General features: G+C 45.7%; 3 protein-coding genes across 8 annotated transcripts; all 3 read right to left on the bottom strand.

Moving 5' to 3' along the window:
• Positions 1 to 166: 166 nt before the first annotated feature.
• btbd9 (BTB (POZ) domain containing 9) lies at positions 167 to 7,579 on the bottom strand. 2 transcript variants are annotated; one of them, XM_076013077.1, is made up of 11 exons: positions 7,441 to 7,579; positions 6,080 to 6,393; positions 5,152 to 5,515; positions 4,599 to 4,866; positions 4,280 to 4,499; positions 3,941 to 4,060; positions 3,731 to 3,840; positions 3,397 to 3,586; positions 2,937 to 3,044; positions 2,593 to 2,671; positions 167 to 2,261 (listed from the first exon to the last, which is right to left on the bottom strand). In XM_076013077.1, the coding sequence occupies exons 2-11, from the start codon at positions 6,262 to 6,264 to the stop codon at positions 2,022 to 2,024; spliced, it is 1,884 nt and encodes a 627-aa protein (XP_075869192.1). In that variant the 5' UTR covers positions 6,265 to 6,393; positions 7,441 to 7,579; the 3' UTR covers positions 167 to 2,021. The 2 variants fall into 2 exon arrangements, with proteins under 2 accessions (XP_075869192.1, XP_075869193.1); XM_076013078.1 differs by lacking the exon at positions 7,441 to 7,579 and having other exon boundaries at positions 167 to 2,219; positions 6,080 to 7,351.
• LOC142879683 (uncharacterized) lies at positions 7,544 to 10,357 on the bottom strand. Of its 5 annotated transcripts, none has more exons than XM_076013080.1 (7): positions 10,213 to 10,357; positions 9,788 to 10,108; positions 9,240 to 9,503; positions 8,974 to 9,126; positions 8,710 to 8,802; positions 8,485 to 8,630; positions 7,544 to 8,289 (listed from the first exon to the last, which is right to left on the bottom strand). In XM_076013080.1, the coding sequence occupies exons 1-7, from the start codon at positions 10,280 to 10,282 to the stop codon at positions 8,179 to 8,181; spliced, it is 1,158 nt and encodes a 385-aa protein (XP_075869195.1). In that variant the 5' UTR covers positions 10,283 to 10,357; the 3' UTR covers positions 7,544 to 8,178. The 5 variants fall into 5 exon arrangements, with proteins under 5 accessions (XP_075869195.1, XP_075869194.1, XP_075869196.1 ...); XM_076013079.1 differs by having other exon boundaries at positions 9,788 to 10,111; positions 10,213 to 10,355; XM_076013081.1 differs by having other exon boundaries at positions 9,788 to 10,105; positions 10,213 to 10,355.
• A 176-nt stretch (positions 10,358 to 10,533) lies between these two features.
• Positions 10,534 to 15,369, bottom strand: pnrc1 (proline-rich nuclear receptor coactivator 1). Its single transcript, XM_076013075.1, has 2 exons — positions 14,708 to 15,369; positions 10,534 to 13,503 (listed from the first exon to the last, which is right to left on the bottom strand). Exons 1-2 carry the CDS (start codon positions 15,032 to 15,034, stop codon positions 13,069 to 13,071), a joined length of 762 nt encoding a protein of 253 aa, XP_075869190.1. The 5' UTR covers positions 15,035 to 15,369; the 3' UTR covers positions 10,534 to 13,068.
• Positions 15,370 to 15,400: the final 31 nt, after the last annotated feature.

Genomic DNA, 15,400 nt, shown 5'->3' with positions numbered 1-15,400 from the left:
GACTACACGATTAACCCGAGAATTGAGAGCTTTTTCACAACTGACAAATAACATTTGCCCATTCCAGATGAGCTTTGGAAATAAAATAAAAATGTATGCATTTAATTTTCTTTTACTATTCCTTTTCTTGGCACCAACAATGTTTATTTATTTATTTATTTATTTATTTAAGGGAAAGCACATTCAAAGTGGTTTTAAGTGTGTCCTGCCCATAGAGTAGCACTTTGGGCTCGACCACACACCGGTGTCTTCTGCCGGGCTCGCACAGAAACACGTGCACTCATCAATCAGTTGACAGAGGCTCACTGAGAGAGAGAATACTGTATTGCTTGTTTTACAGACCCCACTGTGACCCCCCCCCCCCTCCCCTCCCTCACAGCAACACACATTCATAGACAGAGTCTTTTTTTTCATAGTCACATTTTTGCTGGGCAATGTGTCGAATGAGAGGCAGTGAAATGCAAACACACACGTCAATGTTCAAAACTGATAGATATATATATATGCATCTTAAGTAAAACTAAATTAAAAGGTGGCTAAAGGAAGAGGGAGTGTCTTCTCTACATCACAATGGAACCCGAACAAAGTCCTGTTTTAGCTCTATGATTAGATAATCAGGAAGACGTTATCCAGCTATCTGCTAAGTTCTAAAACATTGACACGATGCTCCGAGAAAACACAGCAGAGTCATCCAGGGTACTTCAGTGTTTTCAAAGTCACACGGAACATCAAATCAATAGGTTCAAACCGAAGGAGACATTCACAGACAGACGACCCAAAAGTGCAACATCAGGACATAAAAGGAAACAAACGAGGAACCGTAGCACTGATAGCTTAACTATGAAACAGAGTTTCAAAACAACAATACCAACAACAGCAACAACAAAAACAAAAAAACAAAACAGAGATTCTCCGAGCAAGGAAGCGTTTAAATTAATAAAGAAAAAACAAACAGAAACGTGTATGACATCCAGCACGTCAGTACTGTTCTTCAGTCAGAAGACCCAAGCTGCAACCTTTTTTTTTTTCTGAGTACTTGAGTAAAAATAAAGTGCTAACAGCAGCTGCTTATCCGTCTACTGTATTTGAACCCACTCTTCTGTTGCCCCCACAGTGTTGTGCATACAGAATTTGGTCCGAGCCCCTCAGCCTAAATGAACTTGACCCTAATCGATTCCCTGAAGCCTTTGTGCTGAGCTGCTCGAGTGCTTCAAATACTAAATTAAGACAATTCTAAACTTCAGGGAGGTTTGCTTTGTTGTTTCTTTGAGGTATGAATTTCACCAGACGAGTGCCACAGTTTACGGCCGTCTGGTGAGCGCATCTCTTTATAAAAGACTTAACAGCTTCTCCTTTATATATATATGCAGACGCATACTGGGATTAAGTGCATACAAATGCCACAGGATGCTTTTGGCAACTGTTTAAAGAATTGAACTCTGACGTCTGAAAAATATGTTCTGCTACTCCCATAGACTGATGGTAAGCAAAGAGAGTAGCCTAACTTTGTTTTAAGACAATTCTTACAAAAATAGCCTGTGTAATGGATAAAATTCACACTTTTTTTTTGGAAAAAGGATTACCTAGTAAAATTCAGATCATTCATAACCCTCCCCGCCAACCCTCCCACCCATCTTGATCTGGTCTGGCAGCTCTTTGGTGGTTCAGCGAGACCACAGTTCAGCGCGAGCCAAGAGTCCCCGTTTGTGATAATGTACCTTCATAGAAACACACGAGCCAGTGGATGCACTATCGACCTGCTTCAAACCGGGAAGACTGAAGCCTTCATAAATAACAGCCGCTACAGACACACCCGTTCCCTAAATGTTGCACTTGTGACAGACGAGACGGATGGGGGCGGGAGGGGGGAGGGGCGACGACGCGGCGGCGGCGGCGGCCGCCGTTAGCAGCGCTTGTAGCAGTGCAATCTGGATGACGACGATGACGAAGGCTGTGCAAAATGGCGTACGGCCTCGCTGGCAATGAGGTGGCCGTGACGACAGCGGCGGCGGGGGCGGGGCTTAGTGGTGGGGCTGCGTGGAGGACGAGGAGGAGGAGGAGGAGGGCGAGGAGGGCAGCAGGCTGTGTGTGCGCGAGGGGCGCTGAGGTCGCGGCTGCTGGGAGGCGGTGCCGGGGTCGGGGGGGTCCAGGCCCGGACTGCCTTCCGTCACCTCCGTGTCCAGCTGGGCCGGACACTCGAAGTGGACGCAGTGGAACACCTGGGTGGGGTGGGGGTGCAGGACATCAACACTGAGAGTTTGCTGCAAGGAAGGAAGTAGTTTTTTTAACTTCTTCCTCCTTTTTCAAACCAAGTGCAGTACTTTATGGTTTTCCTTTTTTATTACTTTTTTTTTGTTTCTTTCCTTTGTATGTACAAATACATTTTAGACATACGTCATACATGTTCAAAATCAACTTATTCAATCAATTCAATCAATAATAAAAAGAGATGCTCAAAGGTTTTGGCCTCTGCATTTCTTTGTTTTCACGTTGACTGTAATTTCTGGTATTGCAGCGGCATTATTAAAAGACAGCAGAAATGATGGAAATGAATGCCAGTAAAGGGCGTTCTATTCATTCATTTATTTTTACCTCATTGGCTGTGTTGTGAGTCCCGACAATACGGATGAAGGAAGCAGGGTTCTTGTCAAACTTGAGCGTCTGCCACGATCTGCAAGAGAAATAATTAAAAAAAAAAAAACATCCAAACTGGAAGGTCACATATTGTGGCTGCAGCCCCAATATTTTAGTTTTTGACTTTTACAAAACGGTTTGACGCAACCTGTAGAAGCACGTCTGCTTTAAATTTGCAGCCTAGATCACAATCACAAATCACACAAGAGCTTTTCATCTCGCTCTTGTCCAAGAGGTTGTTTCCAGGCCAGCTGGCTCCCTTTATAAGAAACCAACAGAAGAGGAGAACGCCTGACGCTCACCGACACGACATCCTGGTGCGGTCCACCACCTTGGTCCACTGCTGCTGGTTGGTGGAGAGCTCGATGTAGTAGCTGTACGAGCGCTCGTCGCAGTCCCAGAGCAGCAGCCTGAACGGAGACACACACGGAGGTGAAGGCGACGAAACGGATAAAACAAGACGTCGACTCGAACCAGAGACGACCGCTTAGTGATCGGGCGACATTGTGAAATTAAACAGCAGTGACTGTAAAGAACGAAAGAGGAAGGATTTTTTTTTTCAGGTTTCCAATTTGAGAATAAAGTTAAAATGTTGAGATGACAGATGAAATTTCGAGCATAAAGTTGACGTAAAAAAGACAACATTTTGTGAATAAAACTTAAATTTCGAAGTAAATCAAAATGTCCATAATAAAGTCAAAGGCTCTATGCTCTAGAGGAGCGCTTCCGTTTCTCTCTCTCTCCTCTCTGACTCGCTCGCACCTCAAGGAGCTGATGGAGTAGGGCTGAGCCAGCTGGATGACGATGGCCCCCGAGCCCAGCTGGTGGCAGGTGTAGCCCGAGTCCCAGTCGTAGTTGCGGGTGTCGCCGTTGAGCAAGGCGTTTCTGCTGCGGCTCACGCCCTCGATGACGCTGGCGCACGCCGACACGGTGGCCACGTTCTCGCCGGGGACTGTGGGGGTTCGACGCAGAGGTTAGAGTCACACTTAGAGAGAGCGAGGGAGTGAGAGAGAGAGACGGAGAGAGAGAGAGAGAGAGAGAGAGAGAGAGAGAGAGAGAGAGAGAGAGAGAGGGCGGCGAGTCAGCCCTGTCTTACCCAGGAGGCCGTTCTCCAGCGTGTAAGAACGGTTGGTGAACATGCACTCGAAAGCCACCAGGTGGAAGACCTTGTTGACCGTGTTGTGCGTTCCTACGATGCGGACGTACCTGGGGAAAGCCAACGTGACGCATTAGTGAGTGTTTCACCCCCGCGATGCATCGAGGCTCTTCTTCTAAACGCCGCAGTCTCCTGCTGGGAAAAGCTCACCTGCAAACTTGAGGTGTGAAGAACAGATTCTGCCAAGAGCGGCAAAGAAACTTGGAATGATCCACAACGCGGACCCAGTCGAGCTCGTCCATGGAGACCTCGATGTAGTAGGAGTAGGACCTGAAACAGCCGTTGACAAGGTCATTAACAAAAAAAAATCTTCATTTATAAAACAAAATAAATATTGGAGGTGAACTGAAAAGCTAATGAATCTCGTGATATTTTTTTTTAAAAACACCAAAGCTAAAAAATAATAACTTATATTAATAACTGCACATGAATTTAAACATGTCAAAGCTTCTTCTTATTTTCCTCCATTAGCTTGGTCGTCCATCTCACCGGCTGTCCCGGTCCCACAGCAGCAGGCGGACGTGGTTGATGATGGAGGCCTGGCCCAGTTTGACCTGGATCCCGGCCCTGCCGTCCTCCTCGATGGGGTGTCTGGAGAAGCCGTGGTCCAGGTCGTAGTTCTGCGTGTCTCCGTCCAGCAACGCCGATTTCAGCTCTCCCTTTACCACCTGGGCGCCGTACTTCATGGTGGCGATGTTTTCTTCCGGGACTGAAAACCAAAGAGAGAGGCATAAACGTTTGGGGAAAAAAAAACAAAAAAAACACACGACGACGTGCAGCTGACTGGCAGAGAAGGAGTGGCACTGACTCAGCATGCCGCGGTAGTTCAGGTCCATGTTGCGGCTCTCCGAGCGGATCTTGATGGCGTCCAGCAGGTCGTCGGGGGTCAACAGGCCCGACGGCCTCACCACGTTCAGCATCTCGGTCAGGGTCATGAGGGGCAGCCGCACCGCTGCCATCACTTCCTGGGTGTCGTCCCCGTCCACGTGCTGCCGGCACCAGCGGCTCAGGGCCAGGAAAATCTCCTTCTCCGTGGCAGCAAAGGAGTTGCGCTGCACCACCGTCAGCAGCGCAGTCTGCAAAGTCGAGGACCTTTAACTCAGACGTCTGCTTAAAGATAGATTCTGTAATTGTACACTTTTACTGTAATATTTCCTTACGTTTTCTGGGCTTAAAATATTTTCATAATCATAATTATCCTTAAATTTCCCTGTAAGTATTTGAAACAAGAAATCTGCCACTAAAACTCACTGAAACTCAGCCTTTATGTGACTCAAAAACAACTCCAAAGATCTTTCAAACTGTGGAGGCAAAATGAACGAGATGCGGTCTGGCCCGACCTTTGACCCACACATTCCTACCTTGGAGAGCAAGAGGAAACCGTCAGAATTGAGCACTTCGGGCGCGTGTCTGTCCATGTAGGCACAGCAGGCTGCACTGAGCGCGCTCAGCGAGTAGAGGCTGGCCACGTCGAACACCAGGCAGACGTTGTTTGTGTGCAGGATGGTGCGCAGGAACTCCGAGGTGGAGTCTTCCAGCGGCTGCAGGCCGTAGCGGTGGGCGAGGCCCAGGAAGTCCAGCAGCACCTCCTCCCGGGCCGAGCTGAGGCTGGCCCGGCCCGTGTACAGGTAGTGGAGCAGCATGGAGAAGGCCTCGGCACGGGTCTCCTGCAGACACACCTCGGCCTGGGGCTGGGACTCCTTCATTCCGCCGTACAGCAGAGCCCTGAGAGGCACACAAACAAGACTGAATCCTCCTTTGACCTCTGTTGTAGTGCTGAGATTGGTCCTGGTCTCCAGACCACTTTTTAAGGGTCCGGGTCTTATCTTGGACTCTTAGGCATTTTTACTGGGTCTGGTCTTGGACTGGACGGACTGGACTGGGGATTTTTGATCCAGACCAGTCAAGACTCAGCCAACACTGTAATAACACGATAATAACGGAAAAGAATCCAGCTGCTGCTGTTTTACACTCTGCTAGTGACCCCCAGAGTGGCACCCTGCCCCCTTATTCCAAGTAAATGTATTTTTTTTTTTTTTTGGATAATGGTTCAAAATAGTTGGCAAAGCAGCAAAATGTTAAAGAAAATGATTAAAAGACACCTTGCTGAAGAGAGATGTTGCTGTTCGATTAAGAAGCAAACTTTGATATATAAAGTTTTGGTCTTGTCTCGATCTTTATACTCTCCAGTCTTGATAATGTCTTGGTCTCGGTTGGTGCCGTCTTGACCACAACACTACCTTTGACACACAAACAACACGAAAACCCGTCTGTCTGTCTGCCACTTACCTGAAATAGTGGCAGCGGGCGGCCAGGATGACCCGGTGCGCCGGGAAGCGCTTCCCCTCCACGACGAAGGTGACATCGCTGTACTCCTCGCCGAGCACCAGCTGGCCCAGCTGCTCCGACAGCAGGTGGACGTGGTCGATCTCCGACACGGAGGCCAGCGGACGCAGGGGGTGGCTGTTGCTCATGGTCGCCGTGGCCGCCACGGTCACATCTGACGTGGGATGGAGGCAAGGAGCCACTGGGTGGTTGCGAGGTGGCGCCGCTGGGTGGGTGGTGGAAGAGCCAGCACCTCAGGACAGGACTCAGCTGTTCATCTGCATTCACAGGAGAAAGGCCACTCCTTCAAAGACTCAAACGTACAGATTCTAGACGGAGAAGGCAGATGGTTTGAGAGAGGAGCGAAGGAAAGGCGTTTGTGTCGACCTGCAGCAACGCTCTCTCAACAGAGGGCGAGGACTCCATCTCTCTCAGCCACATACAAGACAGTCTTGAGGACCCCCCCCCACACACACAGAAGATTGAACCGCCCTTCACACCTTTCCTCAAAGGAGTCTGACGACTCACATGATGGCAGGGCAAAAGTAGGAGGCACACTGATAGTGGGTCTTCAGATTTAACGACCCTCATGAAGTTCACTCGATTAGCAGAATCAACACCTCTTTGATGATCAAACACCTTTTGTTGAACAATCAACACCTTGCTAATAGAAGGTACCATCAGCCTTAGCCCCAAACAAATACCTGGGACTCTCCAAGCCCTTTCAGAACTGACGAAGCCTGAGGATAACAGGCGAAGAGTCTTCAAGACCACAAGAACAAGTCTCGTTTCCCCCAACTGAACCTTTCTACCTTGAGATGATGATATGTTTTCTTATCATTTTTATTGGTGTTTTTAAATCCTTATTGTGGCTATATTTCACTGTTGATTGTGTTGCTGCTATTGTCAGACACACATTGACACTGTCCTGTCTTGTGATCTATTGCTGCTGTAACAACGAGAATTCACCACTCGGGGAATCAATAAAGTTTTATTCTATTCTATTCTAGACGGGGTTGGCGGTTAGCTTGTAGCCTGCGAGGCTAGCTCAATGCTAGCGAGCTAACAGCAGACAAACGATCTTTAAGGGTTGTTTGTCGACGTGTTGAACATGCAAGCGAAGGCGTACTCGTCAATGCTGGTGAACGATTCGCTTCTTTAAGCAAACGACTCTAAAAAAAAGTTCGCTTGAAAGCAGCATGTGGAGGTAAATGGCTGTCTTGTTTACAGCCGCTGCTGTCATGGACATTTGACACCTGAGCAGACGTTAGCGAACACTGGACTACCGATTCGTTTTTGTCTCACTTTCCGTGGTTAAAACTCACCAAGCGGCTCTCGGTCGATCCTGTGTGCAGACTAAGATTAATTATAAAAAACAAAAACAACACAAAGTTGTTTATTTATTTATCTTTGGTAGAAAAACAAATCGGCGACAAACTGCAGTAAATCCACAGTCCTTCCAACATCACACAGACGGAAAACCGATTCTGGGTCAACGACGAGAGCTTCCGGTTCGGCGGAGGGGTTTTCAAAAATAAGAGCGTCGAAGAAAAATCTTGCCAGAACGGTGCGAAATGTTGAAAAACAAAAAAACAAAAACAAAAAAAAACACCACAAAAAAATTTCAAAGCGACAAAACTGCTTTGGTCAAAGCTTTGAACATTGAATAATAAAGGAATAAGACTGTTTTTTGCAGTTTCATGTAATACACACGCAAAAGAACAACCTATATATATAAAAAAGCTAAACTATCATAACACAGCTTCCAAAGGTTCCTGGTGTCAGTAAATAAACAGAACATGACATACAAACATCAATCATATTATTATGAAAATACTCCTTGAGTATCAATGTGCTTAACAAACATATGGAGCTGAATGTATCAATGCAATTATCTTTTAGTTGTTTTTTTCTCTTCACTACTCTTTGTTGAGTATTCTGCCTGCAGTTATGTCTACTTATCCCACTACAAGCCATTTTTGTTGCACTATCAAAAATATAAAAAAACAGTTTAAAAGAAAAAATGAAATGTAAAAATAAGCAGAGAACATAAGGATTCCGCTCTAGCGCGATGGATTGACTGACGCGTAGATGTGGCTGGGATCCGTGGAAGAGGCCTTTACAGTGGAGTAGGTCACTTCTTCAAACCGGCTCTCATCATTTTTATCGCGAACCTGCCCGGAAACAGTAACGTTAAGGATTTGACACGTAAAATGTTCAGAACAGCATAACAGACAGAACGCATCATTGCCTGCGTTTTTAGGAACTGGCCTGTTTGATTGCGCAACAAAATTTAGGTTTATCTAGGTTAACACATTAAAACGTCTCATTCACCGCCATCCTCAGGGGAAACTTTTAAAAAGACTTACTTTGGCTTTCCGGATCCCGGTAAAGTTGACTGAGGTGTAGAAAACCCCATCCTCCTCATTGGCCTGCACAGCGTCAGAACACTGCCTATTTTCAGCGCCCATGTTTTTGTTTATGCTCAAATTGTCCGTCGTGTGCGTTTTTCTCGCTGTGAATGAAAAAAATAGACTTGATGTGCTGGTGCTTAGAGAGGAAATCCAGCCCAAAGTTTTTGTGTGCTCACTCACCTTTGTTTCTCTTACACCACAGAACCGTCGCACAGGTCAGAGTGCAAGCTGCAGCCAAAAGCACAGTTGCAATGACACCCAGCCACCACCAGTCTGGAGACACAATGAAAGTCACAGACGGGACTGAGACACATTACGCAGAGGGAACATTGGTAAAGTTGCTTTGGCCAAAGATGGGACCTTTAAACAGCGATGCGTATCATTCTAACATTGTTCTTAAGTATTTTCTAACTGTTGGCTCAGCAGAAACGACAGAGTTGCTACCTTTAAGGTCAGTTGGAAGATTGTCTAGCGCAGTCGTTGTTGACTGAGTTGTCGTCCCTATGCTCGAAACGACAAAGTTGTTACCTTTAGGGTCAGTTGGAAGATTGTCAAGCGCAGTTGTTGTTGACTGAGTTGTCGTCCCTGTGTTCCTCCCTAAACAGATTAGAGGAACTCCATGAGTTGAATTTGATCCCGCCACAATAGTAATGCTTGTTAAAATTATTTAAAAAAAAAAAAAAAAGATTAGATATTGCTTGAATTCTTACCTGAAGGCTGAGGGTGGAAGAGAAACGTATGCTCGTCATTCTTATTTTCCACGATACACCATAAAGAAGTGAACCTTTTTTTGAATTCATGCTGATAGACTGTAAACTTCTGAGAGATCTTGCAGAGAGACGATGGAATCAAGCGAGGCCAAGTCAATTTATCACGGCTGCCTTTGAACATAAGGTACACTTTGAATGTGCACGGCTTGTGCGTCGCCACGTTGCAGGTTAATGTCGCCTCATCTTTGATCTCCACCTCACTCACTGGTTGCCATGGAGACGAGAAGGTGGGATAAAAAACATTCAGTTTGTTAGATCGACTGGCCCCATGCGTGATGCCAATTTTCATGATGAAGTTGCACTTTATGAAATTTGATATTGACGACATAAAACAAAGCCACTAGTCAATACTTCGGAGAGTCAGTATTGGCGAAAATTATATTTGACTGTGATCCATCAAACATCATCAGTTACAACCAACGCAATAGAGATCATAGACAATTGCCGCACACTGTGATCAACAAGTTTCTGAGGTGAAAATGACTCACTGGTCACAACAGCCAGCTCCACTACGGTATCTTGTCCTTCTTTCTTCCCTGACCGGTACTGCTGACAGTGGTACCGTCCAGCATCCTCAGCTGTGACGCTCTTTATTTCCAGAGAACAATTCTCCAGAACTTTCAGTCTGTGCACTTTATTTACGTCGAGCCTCGTGGATGTGATTTGACCCAGAGTGATCAGTTCTACTGGAGTTTTTATTGAGCGGTAAAACACCCACGTCGTGGCGTCACACTTCGTCTGGTCGTCTATCAGCTGATCACAGTTTAAGGAGATGGTGTCATTCTCAAGCAGGACTGCTGCTGCTGCTGCTGCTGCGGGTGAGAGGAAACCAAACCAGGGAAAAACAACCTGAGAGAAAACGGACTCAGTCAAAAACACTGATCCTAAACGTTCTGTTCCACGCCAGCCTTACCTGAACCCCTCAGCAGCAGCAGAAACGGCAACAGCCTGGCCGACGCCTTCATCCATTCGACGCCACACATTGTCTTTCTTCAAACCTCACTCCGTGAATCTCACATCTGTGGCACGCCGAAGATTTGCAACTTCCTAAAAAAACAGCTTCACTTCCTCATAGTGGCCAACATCTGCGTATATGTGGGCGGATGTAGTTCACTTTTTTATTTTCTACTTCACTCTATCACCCTTGGATGACGAGTGTACATCTCGTGCTTTTTATCTCTTGGAACGATCGAGAGATAACTTTATTTGCCCTGAAATGAACACAAAAGACGAGTTTTAGGGGTAACCAATAGTTTAATAGATTTGTTGTTTTTTTTTAAATGTAGATAGGAAAGACATGACATACGAAATAAAAATTGTCCCAGATCTTTGTTGCATGGAGACGTCGGAGCGTGTGCTTACAACTGGAGTGGAATCATTTCAAAACACTGCAATGAAAACGGGCAGTTTTCTGCTACGGTGACACAATTTTCCGTTGAAGTGACGTCACAGAGGTCAAGAAGATCCGGCAGCTGCCCGCATTCACGGAAAACCATTCAGAAAAAAAGAAGAAAAAGAAAAAAAACAACATGAGGTACAAACATTGTGCCAAAGTCCGAGACACTGTGCTGCTTCGACAGGTTTCCTGCAATCCTGCAGGCAGGAGAAGGCGAGGAAGAGGTCCGTGTCTGAGAAGAAGAAAAACATGTACGTCCACACGAAGCCACGCCCGCCTTCAACGCGACGATTATCTGCAGATTCAACACACCCACACGTTCACATCTGACCGGAATCAATGCTGCCCGTCCATCTGTCTACTCGGATTGACAAGACAACCACTTTCACGCTTCATCCGCTGACAGAACCAAAGGATGGAACAAGTTTATCATCATATTCTAGTCACAGTTGCAGTATCTGACTAGTTTGCGTGCTGTGTTGCAGCAAGCGCTTCCATTACGGCAGACTGGAGCTGCAACAGTTTTTTTTTTACTGACAAGATAAATGTGTACTACAACTCTGTTAAATACCAGATAATGGGTCTGAATCCAATAAGTAATAACAATAAGTGCTACAGACAAACACAAAAAAAAAAGCTTTTTTTTTCTTGTAATATTGTTACACTACTACAACTAAAGAGTTCAGAGCTATTGTCCCAAGACGAAGTGCTTTGGTTATTTCCAATCTTGTCATCTCTGTGTAAGTCACACCAAAATATTTCTGCCCCAGATGCTTTCGTGACGTCGTCAGTCAAACTTAGGCAAAGGACATTGTTCATTTCAGACAATGTCCAAAAAAAAATATTTTGATTGTAATCGAAAAGAGATAAAAATCTGACATTCACAAGCCTGGAAAAATCACAATGAAACAAACAAACAAACAAAAACAAACAAAACGGACAGAGTAGCTTTGGATAACCAATGAACTCACTAATTCGGAGTGTTTTATGCAAGAACTGAGGAATCTGCACACCGGGCAAAATGAAGCATTGATCAGAGGAAATAAGTGAAGTGACAGGAGGGGAGCGCGATGTCCCATGAGGTCAACCTTTCTAGATATTAAAAACATTTAGTCTCTTACCAATAAAATGATTGTATATATAAAAAACTGGCAATTCCATAATTCAGTGCAGACCTCGTCCCCCTCTGGTGGAAGTAACGGTTACTACACGGTCGATATTGACAAGCGGTCATGATGGATGTAGCTTAACGTCATTTGTGCGAGTCAACTTAAAAAGCCTGCCGCCCAGGTTTCAGATGTGTATGGCTTGATATGAACGTACAGTCAGTGCAAGAGCTCACAGACAGAGGGAGCTCTGGACGCTGCCTTTGCACAGCGGCTGCTTGTCGAGACTTTTCACATTGTCGTCTTCTCTTCCGTCCGCCGAGGCACCGACCGACGGGCCTCGCAGTCCTTGATTCCACACTCGGCTCTCCTCCAGCTGGACCCGTGTTCAAGAAAGGGAAGAGCGCCCCTCGCTGGCCAAACCTCGTTGTGGCTTTTCTGTTTTTGATTTGTCCGCAACCAGAGTCATTTCTGAAAGAGATCTGTCAGCACCAGGAAGTCCTCTCCTGCACTCTAATGCCAGCTGGTGAATTTATCAAAGTGGTGGGTCAAAGCTTTGGAATATCAAAACATGGTTTTCCTGCCCTTCCTGATTTTTTTTTTTTTCAGTGCAAATCAGTAAGAAAAGTCTCTTGTTGCCTCACACACTGCAGGAGCTGCTTTAACAAAGTGCTTCAGTTTGCAGGGGACATTGTCAACCTCAGTAACAAAACTAGAATCTCATTAAAACAAGGAAAAAATATACAGGGACAGCAGTCCACGATATATTATGTACGTTTGCACAGGCTCTTTTTTTTTTTTTTTTTTTTTTTTTTTTTAAAAAGAAAGGTCATCAACGAAAGGCTGCCTGTTCAGAGGTGGCTGTCATGGCTTTACATGGTCGTAAACACGAGACGTTGATCGAGCTGCCGCAGGAGACAAACTTAACACACTCCCTCTAAAACATTCACATGTCTTCATTGTCAAATTTGAATCGCTAAAAATCACAACGTCCGTTTCCTTTGCACAGGAAACGATTGACATTGCGACAGTCGGAACTCCCTCAACAGCTTTAACGTCTCTCAAAGCACAGACAGTGTGTGGAATTCTGGGAAAATGTGCCACAGATTTTTTTTTTTTTTAAAAACTCCCTCTAATGTATTGCAGTGTGTTAAGGTCTGATTTAAGTCGATTTTAATTTCACTTTTGTTTTGTTTTTTCTTGTCTTGTTTTTTTTTTGCTGTTCACCACCAATCAAACTAGCTCCAATTTAAAACTTGAACTGCGGTCATTGATCCTGAACCTTCAGCAGCGACTTGAGGTGGACGCTCATCTGCTCCCGGCTTTGGCCGCTGTGCTGAGGCTCGTTCTCTCCCACCCAATGGCTGGGAGGTTTGGGTAAGACACTGGGTGAGGGCGGCTCACTGAACTTGGCTCCAGCGTAGACCTTGTCGCCGTCCTTTAGGCACTCTGGCGAGACCTCGGCGGGCAGCGCGTTGACCATCTTGGCATTGTTGCTGGGGTGGAGGGGCTTCTTCTGCTCCTGGAGCAAGGAGGGCTTACTGGGGCTGCTGTGCTCACTCTTCTTGGGCACCTGGCCCTGCTTCGGCTTCCGGCTCTTTGCACTTCCATTTTGGGTGATGGGCTCGTGTCTGGAGAGGATGCGGACAGGTTGCGCACCTGGCTGCACGGTCCCTCGCTCCAGTCTGCCGCCTTTCAGCAGCTACAAAAACCAAACAAACAATTACACACATATTTATAAATGTATATTTTAAGAAAGGAGGGATTTAACTGGGCAATTCAGTCAAATCAGAGTCTGGCTTAAAATGATTACTAAATATAGTGAGTGGATTAACTGTCAGTGGCGATGTGCACTGACTTACACAACATATTATTATTGTGTAAAAACATTTTTTAAAAGGCTCGACAAAACAAAACTTGAATTCTGGTCAATTGCCTTCAGATATGCTGCTTCCTGGTCATGGAACATGGACATACAGAAGGATCTGAGGCTACCTGAACAGATCGCTTTGGGGGAATTTCAGTCGGTTTTAGAGGATCGAGAAACCACTCGTTTTTAAATTGTTTTGCTACTGAAATGTTTGAAGTTTTTTGGACCGGTTGCGTGTTCTTGTGTTAATGCTGTCAGTCATTTGTGGTCCTAACTGTAGTGTGTGACTGCTGCTGTTGTTTTGTTGTTGTTGTATGTACTGCGGTAACTTTGTATTTTGCTGCCCCCTTGGTCAGGTCACTCTTGAAAAAGAGATTTTAATCTGAAAGAGCCTTTTTCCTTGGTTAAATAAAGAGTATAATTGGTTGAATTGATACAAACATGTAACTTCATCTTCCAGGATCTGGCCATGAGATGCAATAAATTGATGATGATAATAATAATAACGTACGCTGAAAACGGAAGTTCTGCATTTTGCATCGGAACTTTACAGTTTCGTCGTCATAGTTTGTTGTGTTAAAAGGACCGGATGACAATGTGAACGTGACACTTTCGTTTTCACAGTGACAGGAATTGAGCACTGCGTCATTTCAAACAGCCTCCAGCAACAGGGGGCATTTAAACGCCCTTAAATACACGTGTATTTTTGCGAACACATTTACTTGAATGTAAGCTGCCATGAAAAAAAACAAAAACGAAATTGAAACGTTTACGTGAAAGAAATTAGTTTCGGTTGAATTAGAGCCCGATTTGATATTTTTCGTCGATTTTACATGATTGTAAACTTATCCGAGCTTATGCCAAAATTTAAAAAAAGAGAAGAAAAATGATAATCATAGGGTTAACTGTATGTAAGCAGCCTTCACTAAAACGCCACGACCGAGCGCCGAACTGTTGTTTTTCAGCCGCAGTGTAGCAGCAGCAGCAGCAGCAGCAGAACCAAAGGCAGCCAACGAAAACAACCCCGGAAGTTCACCTCTCTCTTCAGCCCCTGGTTGAGATGGTGGAGGGTCAGGATGGTCTGGGCGCCGACGGGGAGCTCCGAACCGGGCTGCCGGTTGCCAGACGGGACCGCCAACGTGTTATTGTTGTTGTGGTCGGCCAGGCGGATGCCGGGGCCGCCTTTCGGGGCTTTGTGATGATGCGGTGACCGCAGCTTCTTCCCTCCTTTCTTCAGCAGCGCCTGCCTCGCTTTGTTGCCCAGGTTCAGCCCATCGCCGCCCGATAACGGCGACCTTGGGTTGTTGTTCTCGACGTTGCCGATGTTGCCTTCATCGCAGTTTGCCTGAGCTTCGTCCAACATCTTTGTGAACTCGCGAAAACATAGACGAAAAGCGTCGACTTCCTCCGCTTCAGCTAACAACGCCACAGGCTAACAGCTAACAGGCTAGCCGAGCTTTTTTTTTTTTCTTCCTTCTTCTTCCCTCCTTCGCTTGCGGATAATAAAAACACGTTCGTTCGTATCGAATGACTCTGTCGTCAGAAATGTTACCGACACAACGTAGCGTTTTTCTGTATGCCGTCGAAATTTAAAACGTAGAATTTGGAACATAAATTCTTTGTTGTTAAAAATAAGACAACCCGACGTTCTCTGTCCCGTGATGGCGTCGGCGGCTGCGAGCTTAAAAAGCAACAACAGTTTTGTTGAGTTAGATAAACCGAATCACAC

The sequence above is a fragment of the Nelusetta ayraudi genome, unplaced genomic scaffold (genome assembly GCF_046127955.1).
Source record: "Nelusetta ayraudi isolate G7.1 ecotype Tasmania unplaced genomic scaffold, CSIRO-AGI_Nayr_v1 ptg000140l, whole genome shotgun sequence".
Taxonomy (NCBI): Eukaryota; Metazoa; Chordata; class Actinopteri; order Tetraodontiformes; family Monacanthidae; genus Nelusetta; species Nelusetta ayraudi.
Note: the sequence above shows the minus strand (reverse complement) of the source record. Positions and strands in the feature narration are given on the sequence as shown.